This window comes from Channa argus, chromosome 7, assembly GCF_033026475.1.
Source record: "Channa argus isolate prfri chromosome 7, Channa argus male v1.0, whole genome shotgun sequence".
Classification (NCBI taxonomy): Eukaryota; Metazoa; Chordata; class Actinopteri; order Anabantiformes; family Channidae; genus Channa; species Channa argus.
This window is the reverse complement of record NC_090203.1, coordinates 7,377,685-7,391,203: the sequence shown is the minus strand read 5'-3', so window position 1 is coordinate 7,391,203 and position 13,519 is coordinate 7,377,685. Positions and strand designations below refer to the sequence as shown.

The 13,519-nt window shown below is 39.9% G+C and overlaps 3 protein-coding genes across 4 annotated transcripts; 1 reads left to right on the top strand and 2 right to left on the bottom strand.

The window, feature by feature from the left end:
• The first annotated feature begins 1,630 nt into the window (after window positions 1–1,630).
• On the top strand, window positions 1,631–3,540 carry pnrc2 (proline-rich nuclear receptor coactivator 2). The gene is made up of 3 exons (XM_067511011.1): window positions 1,631–1,845; window positions 2,392–2,610; window positions 2,824–3,540. Exon 3 carries the CDS (start codon window positions 2,847–2,849, stop codon window positions 3,315–3,317), a length of 471 nt encoding a protein of 156 aa, XP_067367112.1. The 5' UTR covers window positions 1,631–1,845; window positions 2,392–2,610; window positions 2,824–2,846; the 3' UTR covers window positions 3,318–3,540.
• A 979-nt stretch (window positions 3,541–4,519) lies between these two features.
• On the bottom strand, window positions 4,520–11,351 carry srsf10a (serine and arginine rich splicing factor 10a). 2 transcript variants are annotated; one of them, XM_067511009.1, is made up of 6 exons: window positions 11,150–11,351; window positions 8,948–9,052; window positions 7,993–8,096; window positions 7,694–7,859; window positions 6,529–6,579; window positions 4,520–6,364 (listed from the first exon to the last, which is right to left on the bottom strand). In XM_067511009.1, the coding sequence occupies exons 1-6, from the start codon at window positions 11,212–11,214 to the stop codon at window positions 6,181–6,183; spliced, it is 675 nt and encodes a 224-aa protein (XP_067367110.1). In that variant the 5' UTR covers window positions 11,215–11,351; the 3' UTR covers window positions 4,520–6,180. The 2 variants fall into 2 exon arrangements, with proteins under 2 accessions (XP_067367110.1, XP_067367109.1); XM_067511008.1 differs by having other exon boundaries at window positions 4,520–6,448; window positions 11,150–11,342.
• A 722-nt stretch (window positions 11,352–12,073) lies between these two features.
• fabp10a (fatty acid binding protein 10a, liver basic) lies at window positions 12,074–13,352 on the bottom strand. The gene is made up of 4 exons (XM_067511897.1): window positions 13,153–13,352; window positions 12,787–12,959; window positions 12,433–12,522; window positions 12,074–12,179 (listed from the first exon to the last, which is right to left on the bottom strand). The coding sequence occupies exons 1-4, from the start codon at window positions 13,217–13,219 to the stop codon at window positions 12,129–12,131; spliced, it is 381 nt and encodes a 126-aa protein (XP_067367998.1). The 5' UTR covers window positions 13,220–13,352; the 3' UTR covers window positions 12,074–12,128.
• Between the last annotated feature and the right edge of the window lie 167 nt (window positions 13,353–13,519).

The following is a 13,519-nucleotide window of genomic DNA, read 5'->3' as shown; positions in this document are numbered from 1 at the left end:
CAAAGACAATGAACCCTGCCACTGTTGTTATCAAGTTTCCATTTCAAGTTCAAGGACAGCCCATAGTACATATATTATGTCTATTACGTGTTTATAGTCCGAGCCTTTTCAGCAGTGACATATGTGTCCATCTGCTGTATTCTTTACAACATATACTGTACGCAAGTGTCTCAGTGACCTACTTTCCATACATAGCTGATACTTGATGGGCACAACCCCCTTCAACGATTGCTTTGCTTTGGGGTGTGGCCTTTCAAGGCCTTCATCTGTGAGCACTGCCAGATGCAGACTGTGTTGCGCAATTCGTTTAAAATCCAGACACTTTAAACAAGGCAGGAAAGGTAATGTTGACTGTGGACCAAGATGTGAGTTAATTATTCACTAAGTTTTTTTTATATTCCTTAGACTTAGCCTAGCAGAGGCTCATAAAACCTGCTGGAAGAGTATAAAGTCCATTTATAAAGTTTTTTGGAAGACTAGGAGGAAAGTAAAGATAGCAAATATGAAGTAGAAAACAATCTAAAAGACTAAAGACAAAGAAAATTATATCAATCATATAACAGAGGAAAACCGCTCAGGTCAATAGACACAAATTACATGATACATTGTAAGCAGTTTTAGGATTTGAAAGCAGACCCTGACAGAAAAACATAAACAACATACATCAGAAAATGAATGTCTTTAGAGGTAATACTTATTTATTTTAGTAACTCCCACACTCATGATACTGTTACCCCATTGTTACAAGTGAAAGAAAGCTCCAGCGTTCTTAAGTCCCAGTGACCCTACCACATGTTGCAACAGATTTATGACAGTGTGACATTTGTTATTTGTTTTGCTTTCTCCAAACTGAGCCTTTGTATCCAAGCTCACTCCGGATTATGGTACGAAAGGTGGTAATACCATATCCAATTGGAAAGTGATGAAAAATGATAAGAGGGAAAACCAACGATGTAGACCTACTTTATTTATGTACCCAGTACTAGTTTAAAAATACACGGCTTGCATTCACCAGCATGACTACTTTACAGAAAAGTTATTAAGGCTTCCTGTAAAAGTACTCATTCGGCAGTATGATATCAAAAACCTGTGACCAACATATGATGTACAATTATTCTATATAGGTATAGCCATCATCTAAGAAAGATTTAAGCCTGTTGCAGCTGTTTCAGACTGTGGTCTTAACCCAGCATACCAGTCATAACACATGCAAACCGGAAACTGATTTCCTGTAGAAAGTGTGCAAATGTGACCTGCTTCAAGACATCTAACCAGTGGACGGGTTTCCATCGTTATTTGAGCTAGAGATCCACATTATCTATAACACTAAATTACCTCTAATGTTACCGTAAACTGTCGTTTGACGCTGTATGCAACATAACAGTCAATTGTGTAATATACTTAGAAAAGAGGAGGTTTGTACTGATCGAAAGTGGTTGTTTTGCGTTATGTTCTCACTTCTCTCAGGAAATACCCAACAAAGGAAATGAGAGGAGGGCCAGCGATTGACGTCACCGGTCTGGCAACAAGCATGAATGCGCCTGCGTGTCTCTTCGCTGATTGGCCGTTCAGTTTATCCTCGGTACACGATTGGTGAGATGTTGGTTAGCTCGCGCTTGATATCTTTGCTGTAGTTTCCATTTTGTTGCATAGCGGACGGAGACGGGAGGGAGACGACGTGAAGTCGCAACACAACTTATTTTAACATCATATAAACATAGAGGGCGACGGACTTGCAGGAAATATAGCATCGCTGTACTTCTACGTAGTCCGGCGAGGGATTCGAGAGGCGCATCTTATACAATTTCTGACAAAGGGCTTCAACGACAAAGCCTGGAGAAGTCTGTAAGGAAAACAGTTCTGTCTCAGCGCCATATTGAGCTCACGGTTTCTTTGTTTTGGTTTGTTGCCAAAGCGGGGCGGCACCGAGTTTCTAAGCTTTATTTACCCGATTAGTATTTTTGATTATCAAACAGAAGTTCCCTGAATCGAATTAAGTGCGTTTACAATTGGTAAAAAAAGGACGTAAAGCCACTTTGCAGAACAAAGCGACTGCAGTTAGCGCTGTACTAAGCTAGGGGCGCATAAACAAAAGTGGGATAACTCGTCGCAGTATTATGTAATTTTTTGTGGTGATAATAGCATCAACGCATTTGTCTCCCATAACGTTTTATTAACCGCGTAAGAACATGTACCTGGTCTTATGTCCCGTGTTGATTTATTTTTATATATTTGTTTAGTTTTGCAGTACTAGATGTTGTGACGCACTCTGAAATGTACCATTCTGCATTCGGAAGAAAACCTCAGCGAATGTTGTCGACTTTGAACACTCTGCAGCCAGTGTCTGTCTGAACGTTTCTAACCGTTGGGTTATTTTCTTCCCCTCGAAAGGTCTTCGACTTCTTGGAGCATCGTGCGCCGAGGTGAATTGATGTTCAACTCGGCTCCACGAGGAAACAACGCTCATCGGCACATGAAAACCTCAGATTTTGCAGGACGCAAAAGTGTTGCGAGGAGTAGACAAAAAGCTACGTCGAGGACCTGGGGCCCAATTGGAGGTGAACGATTAAAGAGGGACCTCTGCTTCTTCAACTTTCTTACTACGAAGAGGTGAGTTGGGACTGTTTTTACTCTGGGTTGTGCGTGGGGGAGGGGCGCGGCAGGCCTGTTGTTTTTGCACGTAGCCCCGTTTTGTTGAGGTTGTGCTGTGTGCACAGATAACACGCTGTGAAGTATGCGAAACCATAATGGATAAAGTAAATACGCTATGAATGTACAGTACACTTACAGGCTTTTTACTAACGATGCATTATGATCATGTAGGTGACACGTAGCACAAAAGCAGTATGGGGGGTGGAGAGCGATACAACATTCCAGTTTCCCACCCTGAGAGACCTTTGCCTAAGAAGAACCATCAACTTGGCCGGGTTAAGCAGAGAAGCCGTGATCAGAACGGAACAGCAGTATCAGTAGGAGGGACAGGTGGCTTGCATCATCATGGCCACCGCAGGAGTGACAAAGGCACAGCCTACCACAGGTCTCCAGAGACACGGCAGGCCGTGTCTGCAGAGAAAAATGCTTCTGCCCGTTTTGCCACCAACTATGATCAGAACTGGGAGGGTGCAGTGTCTAACCTCAACGCACTCCTGGCCACCCAGGGAAGTCCAAGTTACGCAGGGCCCAAGTTCAGCGAGCCACCCTCACCCAGCGTGTTGCCCAAACCCCCTAGTCACTGGGTGTCCTTCCCTATGGGCTCCTGTGACAACAGAGAGATGATGACCTTCCAGCTCAAGAGTCTCCTCAAGGTCCAGGCCTAAGGGGATACCCACACGTGATGACAACAAAGCTCTTTTGGGGGCATACACCCACCAGGAACACCTCAGTGCTGCAATACTAACTGTTTTTAAAGATGAGCCTTTTGAGGGCTAGGACACATTTGCAGCAGTGATTTGCTGTTAATGTTTACGCCCCCCCCCCCCCCCCCTTTTGTTTTTAATCCAATAGATCACGTTATTGCAGCCACACAGCCTTGCTGGTCGGTGATGCCTTTAGTGGAGTTGGTTTCTACTATGAACTGGATATCCTTTTGTACTTTTGTTTTGTTCTTTTTAATGTTGGCTGTAAAAGCAGATTGAGTGCTATTTTTCCAAACAAAAAGTATTTGTTCAGGGGAGTTCCCATAACTTTTTATGATTAATTTCTGTCAGCAGACATGCTTTTTATTAACCAAATTTTATGATTATCCTGTAGAGCCACCTCTTCCTATGTGAAAGCAAAGTCACATTGGTATTTTTTATTTTTTTGTATCATGTTCCTTCTTCAGGTTGGAAAAAGACACTCAACTGCAGTTCTGCAGGGGAAAACTAGAGGTAATCAGCTATAGTAAGTACAGGTCAAAAGTATAACCTCAAACTGAGGAGTAATGAGCGACATGGCACACGGGCCTTGGACTGTCAACTCCTGTACTTTTTATTTTAATTGCGCTGTGCGCACATGCACTATAGGAGTTCTGACTGTCTAAGGACCGAAACACTATCGTAGCATTATTTTGTAAGTCATTTTTCATTGTGGTAAAAATAAGTATGAAGTGCTGCGTGTAACCAAAGCAATGCTGTATTTTATTTTTATTTTGAACATCTATTGTTGCTATTACCACTGCCTCTGCCAGCCCAAAAGGTGAATGGGATTAGTCTCCTGGGTCATGTTTTTAACTGTTATTCGCTCTTATCAGAACTGTTACTGCTTCTCAGTCTGCCTGTTCATGACAATGCTGCAGCTTCAACATGCGGAAGAGGATCAGTCTGTCTGATTTTGTTTGGAAGACATGGTCCTGTTGGCTGCACATATGTGAAAGCACTCAGGTAGAGCTGAGGAATATTTTTGAAGTGAAGTAGCCCAGGGGACTCAACTTGAGGCAAGAGGCTGGTGTTTGTGTTTACAAAATTGGACTTAATGTTTGAGCCCATAATCAACATACACTCTTCCTCTTGCACTGCAATCATTCATTTTCTTTATTCCCCCCCCCCCCCCCCAAGTTCCAGGCCAGGATGATGCTGGATAATTTCCCTATGGATTCTGTTTTTAATTCACTCCTGTGTTTAGGGTCCTTTTGCAGAATTGCCGCTTTTTATGGTCAACCTAAAAATGACAAAGCAAGGTTTATGAGCTTGTTAAGTGTGTTCAAGAGCTGTGTAAATAATGAAATGTATAAAGTACTTGTAGCATATGTACATTTGCAGACAAGTTTGAGGTCTGCCTGACAAAAGTATTTTTAGTAACAACACTGAATGTATAAGACATGCTATGGTCATGTCTTGAATTCAATACTGAAGAATATTTTTGTTTAAAAAAACAAAAACTCCTTATAGCATTTGTCAACACCCCTGCACTGTTTGCAGAGATCTTGCACATGATTATTATTGTTTTGTATTCAGCTGTGTAGGGTTAAAGATGCTAGGCAAAAATGTAAAACTGAAAAAAATATTTTAATTGGATCCTGGGAGACTTGCAAATGTTTAACGTTTTAAATGTTAACAGTATGAAAGCATGATGCTTTTAATCTTAATTTCTGTCCGTGCCTGAGTTAAACCCATATGCCAAAACTGTTTTATTTGGTGGCAATGCCAGATGTTTTCCAGTTGTTTTCAGAACAATCTTTGTCAGCTGTTCTTCCGCCAGCTGACAATTGAATTTGGTCCATGTAGTTAAAAAGACCCATTGATTCTTAGTCAACTTTTTTTTTCTCGATTAAGTTGTGCATAGCAGTCTCCTTATTCTAAATTTAGTTTTAATTGGCTGTGAATTTATCCCTCTTATAATATGTCACTTAAGCTAAAGAGAAAATGCCCTGTTTTTATATTGGAAATTAATTGGTGTTTAAAAAATATTTAAATGTAACAGAATGCACTGTGAACTCATGAATTTGATATATAAAAAAAATAAATTCCCTTCCCCTCCCCCCTACCTGTTTGTCTGCTCATTGTGTTAAGTGTAATATTGGATTTGTTTAGCACAAGAATAGAACTTTGATGCTCATTGGTTTGCACAACTAATTAGGGTGAATTAGGGTAACTCACGCAATCATAAGTATAGTTTAGGAGATTACAGAAAAGGATAGAATTCCTTATTTGATAAAGCACAAGTACACCATTAGGAGTAATTGAATTAATGAACATGTAACACACTGCATTAACAGTACATGAAAAAGGAAAAGAGCTTAAGTTACAAGAAAATAAAGCACAACTATTAAGTTCTATACATTGTCATTACAGAAATTGCTACCACAGTCTGCAGCTTGGCTGCTGAGTAAATGCCCTGAAAAGGCACCTGTAGCTAAATGTTATGTTAATATAACAAAACCAAACAGACAGGCACATTCAATGTTTCAATCTAAATATTGTTAACTCAAAGTGCAAAATTGAACTTTATCACCACCTTTTAGAAACCAAAATTAAAGACATTTCAACAAATAAACCTGGTAAAAGTTAGCAGGGATTTACTTACAAATTAGTGAATAAACAAAATGTTTTCACTACAGTTGAGAAAAAAGTCAGTTCCTGTTGCTGCTCTTTTCTTTGGCTAAAGATTGTAATGATAAACAGATGCAAAAATAGAACACGACACTGTAGTAGTTATTGTGGAAATCTCAACTGGAACAATCAGAGTCAGAGAGAAATGCAGTCAGTGGGTTCCAGACTTGCATTCAGCCCAGGAGCGAGAGCGAGAATGGGACCGGGACATTGATCTAGAGTAGGAGCGAGACGGAGATCGTCCCTCAGAACGTTTCTGGGGGCTGGAGATTGGATGCAAATCATCTTCTGGACTGTGGGACCTGGAGTGGCTCTTTTTACTTTTGGTTCGGGGTCTGGAGGGGGAAGAGGAATGAGATGCAGAGGGACTACGTGAATCTGGTTCATGGTGGGTTCTATGGTGAGAACCTTTGGTGTACCTGGTGGGATAAACATGAGTCATAAGGGAATGTGAATTTTGACTTTTCTTTTATTACTGTGAAATAACTAATGAGCTTACTTGTCATTTTCATGGCTTTTGCTTCTTCTACGTCGACTGTGAGACCGAGAGCTGTAGGAAAAAAAAAACAAACCCGTTTTTCAAGGTGTTACTGCAACACCTAATAAAACAACAATGGGTTACTGTAAGTGGCAGTGTATGGCTTATACAGATAACACTCCCAGTTCAAATATTCTTGACTATACATTTAGTAAGTCCTTATCTCGTCTTTGCTCTGAGAAGGCCAGCATGTTTTTTCTAGTTTTATAAATAACTCAAGAGTCAAAACCTGTTTTGTTACAGTATTCCTTTATTTGCACCCCTGGGTTCATATGTGCATTTTTGGGAATACATGAAAGATAAACAATGGTTACGTGGTTTTTGATCTGAGAATGTGGAAACGTAAGAGCACAGTTAACGCAGGTTTTCAGTAGATCATGAAATGGGTTTAAATTAGGACTGCATATTATTTTTGCATAATCATTACGATGTGCACAATTGCAATAGTCACATTGCAGAACGTGGTAAGTTTTTGCTGTGTGTCACAAAATTTAAACGTGCATGGTTCATATTTTAGTGGACTAATCTACAAGAGAAGTGTGCCTACCTTGTACTGTCTTCTCTACAGATTCCAGGAGGGCGCATTCTTCTAAACACCGCTACACTTTAAACAACACTGTGTAAAATTGCTACACGTTCACGAGCTTCATTTAACATGTCACTCTTTTTGCCTAAGATGTCATATGTCCTGAATAAGAAAAGTCCCTGCTGTGTTTATAGTCTGCTAGCAATAGCAGACCCTAACAAGGGCGAGTTTGGATGACACATTTACAGTCACTCCATGTTAACAGAATGCAAAGATCCTCAACTGGGCATGTATGTTCCAAAAATGAGTTTGGAATTTGTAGCTGAGGGTGTGAGTCTGGCTTACCTACAGGCAGCCTTCTCTTGTAGATGTAAAATGAGAACCCCGTGAGATTATTCCAAAAATAAACAACAAAATGTTGCAGCATGATGTGTTGGGTTTAATGTGCCTCGCCTGTGATGTGATTACTGCACAGGTGGACGTCCCAATGACAATGCTAAAATGCTACATCATGGAGCCCCACCACACATAACGATTCCAATACTAAAGGAAACTGTTTAGCATGCTGTAGGTGTACATAAATGGTTGCCAGCGACTCACTTTCGGCACTCAGTTCTCCAAGCATGGTGCTCGTACGAAGGGCTCTGGGATCTGCGGCGATTGGAACTGCGACTCCGTGACCGTCCTCTGCGACTGTCTCGCTCGTCTTCATAGCGGGAGAAACTGTGAGGGGAATGCCGCTCCTTGGCCTTCATCTGGTTAGGGGCTTGATGGACATGTACAAGAAGATTAGGTTACAAGCTGCTATAGTCCCTAAATATTGTTGTAATGTGATCTAAACTGTAATCTGGTTCACACTGTAGCTGTTATGCTTAAATACAAATGCAAACTGTTCATACTCTTGCGGTCTCCCTGGGCAAACTGTATCTCAATTTGACGTCCACAAACCCATTTATGATCCAAGTTGTGGAGAGCGTCTTCTGCGTCCCGAACATCTTCAAATGTGCTGCGTTGTTAAGGCCTTTTATTTTGAAACGAGGAACGTTGGGACTAAAGACTACATACATGCAGAACAATTGCCAAGAACAGGCTGCAACACAGGTCGACAAGCTCCAAATGGAAAAGACACACAGCTACTGCATCAATGTGGTGAAAATCTATTGAAGGTAGGTAACAACTTTAAAGTGAAAAAAACTGATTTGATAATTTATTGTCTTGGTATAATTTTATGAAATTATAATTTAGCATTTTCAGTGATACCTCCAATTGAGAATATAACCAATAGGCCAAAATATGTTTTCAAATTGTGAAGACAAGACAAATATTGATGGTGTTTAGATTTTGTAGGATGCAAAAGAAATTGGGTTGTTACCTTTTACACGCTTGACCTTTGACCTTCAGCTTGAGCTTTACTGTCTTGGCAGAAGAACTTGAGGTTTCCTGCTTGTCTTTGCCCAATAAACACTTTGCTTTTCCTCTCTTTCGTAGACAAACGGAAGCCTCGGTGCTCTGTTTTCTCCTCTTTGTATCTCACTTTATCTCTCCAGTTCCACTATTGCTTGTCGCATGGGTGTCTTTGGCTTGAATCTACTCTACAACCACCTTTCAACTTTTCTTTGGTGTGGGGTCTCCAGAACTGTATCTTTACCATTCTATGGCAACAACAGAGGAAATATTGGTTAGGAATAGGTTTACAATTCACCACAATATACCAGATAACAAATAAAATAATGTAGAAAAAAATCTGATCCAAATAAATGTCAGGTAAGGTGTCACTAACCCTGACATTTATTTGTTTGAAACTTCACAATCTGTCAAACACAGCTTTCAAATAAATTAAAAATAAAAGGATATTGAATGTAAGCAAATCCTCTTGTCCGCCGTGTATAGAAGTCAAGTGGAATGTAGACATCTACAATAGGCCCATAACGACCAAACTCACGTCGCAAATCCTCTGGCCTAAAGTATCATGAAATAAGCACATTTATTCTGCTGGCTACCATTTGAATACAGCTGCATGCCAGTGATGCCACTTATTTTAAGGTTTCAAAATGAAGCCTACTCATTTAAAACGGTGTAACTTTACAGATGAAAACCCAGGCTGCCACATTTACACAGCCATAGCAGCCATGACAGGCAGAAATGGCAGGGGTGGCCGACTCACAAACCTAGTAAAGAAGCACTGATTTAAAATAAGCCTGAACAATGAAGAAAAATAGTTATCCAAGTGAGACAGTAGTGGCTGTGTTCTGTGGTCGCTCCAATATGAAGAAATACTGTTGATAATTGTTGACATGGAAACACTATGATTTTTCAACTATGGGGTCAACACCAAATAGTGTGCTATTCCAGTGGTACCAGCTTATCACCGTTGGGATTAGCCGAAAGTGACCTTTTCAAGTTATCTAAAATGCCACTTACTATAACGCATTACAGAGTACATTAGTATTTGAAATAAAGACCTGTCATTCTCGCCCGTGCTTTGCTTTGCTTGTAACCGCACTGCTGAGCTGTGACATCTCTTGTGGCTGAAGACCTCTTGGCTGTCTTCCAGACCAGATTTCTTCTTGTTTTTTCATCAATTTTAAAGAGAAGTACACTTCTTAGTAATGTCACTGTTGTGCCATTTTTTTTTTTTTTTTTTTTAACCAATGATGGCCATCTTCACTGTGTTACATGTTATATCATGCCTTAGAAATTTGTTGTAGCCTTCTCCTGACTTATAGCTTTTAACAGCGGGATCCCTTTAAAGCTCTTTGCAGACCGTGGCCTTTGGTGTAAGAGGCACCTGAGTAAAACATCGGCAAAATTCTACTACAACATCTGAACTATATATAGGCTTAATCTTAAATTCATCTTTAATGATGGCACATGTGTACTCTACTGACTACAATTTAGAGTGTTTTTGAACACAGCCATATCCCAATTGCCAGAAAATATGTACATTTATGCAGCCACATTGTTTCGTTTATTTATTTATTTTTTATCTCACTAAGCAATTTGAGTGCAGTTTTCAGTTCAGTCACATAAAAGTGAATTATCCTGGATGGATTCTTTTAACAAATTTAAAAACGTGTCATTTTACGAGGGGTGTGTAGTTTTTAGAATCACTATAAACCTTTAAAAGGTAATTTAGAGAATTCTGTATTTTGTGATGTCACTTGGTTTCAGTTTACATGCAAACATGCAATTCAACGCATAATCACACTGCATAAATAATTGGTTAGTGATGTAATGTATTACAGACAGAACAGATGAGAGGAGAAGGAGAACAGAAGGTTTGAGCCTGATGTCAATCCAACGAAGTGCACTAGAAGACACCTGGTGGTTTTAGTGTTTTGGTGGAGAGGGGTCAGCGTGGAACAAACTGAACGCTGGCCATTACTGACATGTCAAAACATACAGTGCATCACAGCACTATGTTGACCCCTGTCCACAAAAGCATTAAACATTTACAGCTGTTGCTGTTAAGAGCACGTGTATTATTTTTATATAGTTATGCCCATATTGATGCAAGGAAAAGGGGAAGCCCCCTCCATTCCCTCCCTCTATTAGTACTCCATGCTATACAGACAGCAGTTCATTTCTAATTTTCTTATAGTAGGATTACAGCAGTACTAATGTTGCCTTTTGTTGCTCATGGGTTTTGTAGTTTACTGTAAGATGCACATTCAGTAAAATAGCAGTGCTTTGTAATGAAAACTCCTACCGAAAAATGGCACCTGTGTAAGTTTGAATTGGTACAAGTTTGGACAGAGGTTCAGTTTCAGGCTTAAACGCACACGGGAAAGTAGACGCACTATCTCTTTTTAAATGTACATACAGCTGCTAAGTTACTACATTATTTTATGTGCAGAATATAAAACTAGCTTTTGGGGGTTTGTGGTGAGCGTTAGCTTTTAATAATAGTTTTCAAGAGTTGTCTGGGGTAATTAAATTGAACTGCCAAGCCTGTGGTAGAGGATCCGTCGTGGTTAACCATTTGGGTTATGATTTGCTAACTAACTAACTAGCGTTAGCTTGACATGCACACCACGGTTAAAAATGACAAGATACCTGGATTCCTCGGCGATGTTTCTAACGAAGAGAGATGTGTTAGGAGGCCTGAGGTACCTCGCCATTTTCAACGCCCCCTCCCCCCGCTGCTATAATTATGTAAGCGAGAGTTTATTTAAAAACAACTCTTTTCCCCAACAACCCCCGATGTCTTTTAATAGCTAACACTCGCTACGTGGGCCAAGTGAACTCGCCGCACTGCGCATGCTCCGTAAAAGGGCCGCTGCAGTGTTCATCAAGTCACATCTATAAACTACCTACTACTACTCCGCAGAATGTAATTCAAACATTTTCACGGTCATATTAGTCGGAAAATAAATAATAAAGCATTTCTTTTATTAGACCCTGGCTGTTCCGATATCTATAGCAGATAATCTTAAGTACTTCCCATCGGTGTAATGTAATACAGCCTAAGGAATAGATTTATGTGAGATGGACCTATGATGAATTGTATTTAAATTGACACTACTTCTGTTGCTGTTGATAACTTGAATTTACCCATCAGGTCCAGATTTGTGGCACATGTTTTCATAGATAGGGTTTCTGCAGAAATTTAAAATGTTCTCACCATGTGGATATAACTGGTTTGTTTTGTTTTTGAACTATATCACATATATGTAAACTGCAAACATGGGGTAAGAGATTTTTTTCTTGTTACTTGATATATAAGACGTTTCGTAAACTTTCTCATACCCTATTTTGGGAAGGTGGTTTGGGAAAGGTGTTTTTTTTTTTTTGTGGCTTTCCAAGACCTGCAGATGCACACTGTCACCACCTGCAGGGGTCTCAGTACAACTAACCCTGCAACCTTATCAAGGGTCTCCTTAAATGTTTTTAATCAATATTTCAATATCATGCTTGTGTGCATTCAATAATGCACTCGTGAAGACCATGCATGTGTTTTTGCACAGAAAGACACCACACTTCTTAAGCAACACTTTTATTTAAATAGACATTGGTTTCTTCACTGCTGACAGGTTTATAGCTTTTTGCTCTTTCTGATGAGAGTGGTTGAGCCTGTGGTCAAAGTCTGAAACAGGACAGCGGAAAAGGAAATGTGTGGGATTTGTGACCAGCAGTGTTGGAACCATGTACATTTATTCAAGTACATACTATGGTCAAAATTAGAGACACTTTTTATTACATATTTTAATTTCCAATTTCCTTTTCAAGTTTGCTATATAAGTTTGCACCCTTTATTACTATAAACACTTATAATAACCCATCTGTAATAAAATTCTAATAATGTATAACACTGAGCTCTGTAAATATATATACTGTACCTCAACTAGTTCTCCTCCCTTGAGCTCTTGTGTGTGAGAGATCTTGCCAGTTATGCATACCAGCTTGCCACCGTCCAGGTTGACTGTGCACTGGGGGTCAGAGGAGGATACAACACATATTACAGACAGAGTTTTTGAGACTCTGTGCACTTGCAGGCTTGTTACTACGACAACATTTCCTGACAAATGGCCTCTGCTTTACATTTACATGTGAAAAGAATATATTGAAACATTGATATGGCAGTAAGGTAGCTGTTTTGCAGCTTCTGCATTTCTTCCAAAATAAAATAAAATAAAAAAACAGAAGAGAAGAAGTTGTTGTTCTGTGTTATTTTGAAAGAAAGGTGAGAAAACCTTGAGCTTCTTGCCATCCATGGTGGTGATATCAGCCTCCTTGCCAATGGTAAAGGAGTTGGTCATGGACTTTCCAGGGGTCTTGGAGGTAACAACAAAGTCATTGCCATTCTGCTTAATCTCAGTTACTGGCTTGATGTCCTTGGCTATCTTGATGACATCTTCTGGGAGTTCTGTCAAGCAAAATACAAGTCATGCATGGCACATCTTTCGAGTAAGAACTGATGACTTTCTTCTCTGCAAAATCATGTAACTAAACATTAAATGATCTCAACTGATACAAAAATGCTATTTTGTTTTCGGCTGCCACATGTAATACTTCTTTTTCATATCATCATCCCACATCCTCTTGTGAAATTTTCTTACCCATGGCCCTGAGGAACTCCTCGTAGTTCTCCTGAGAGTACACCTGCCATGTTCCATTGTAGTCCATGCTTTTTAGGTCGGGATTCTCCTTCACAGATGTGGCCTGAAGAAAGGTGTGTGAAGCTCAACACAATGTGAAGAGCTCACTATTGCTCCCACACCTTCTTATACTCAAAGGCAATGGGGTTTCATGCAGTGTCCAATGAGTAACAAACCTCCTCTGAAGTAATCACTGCTGTTTGAACAACCTGGAGTTCACTTAGTTCGGTTTAGTCAAACCGTAGCTACAGGGGAAGATAAATGTATCAGTTGATTTTTTTTTTTACAGGCTCCACTCACAGGAAAGACGTGCAGATATTTAAATTAA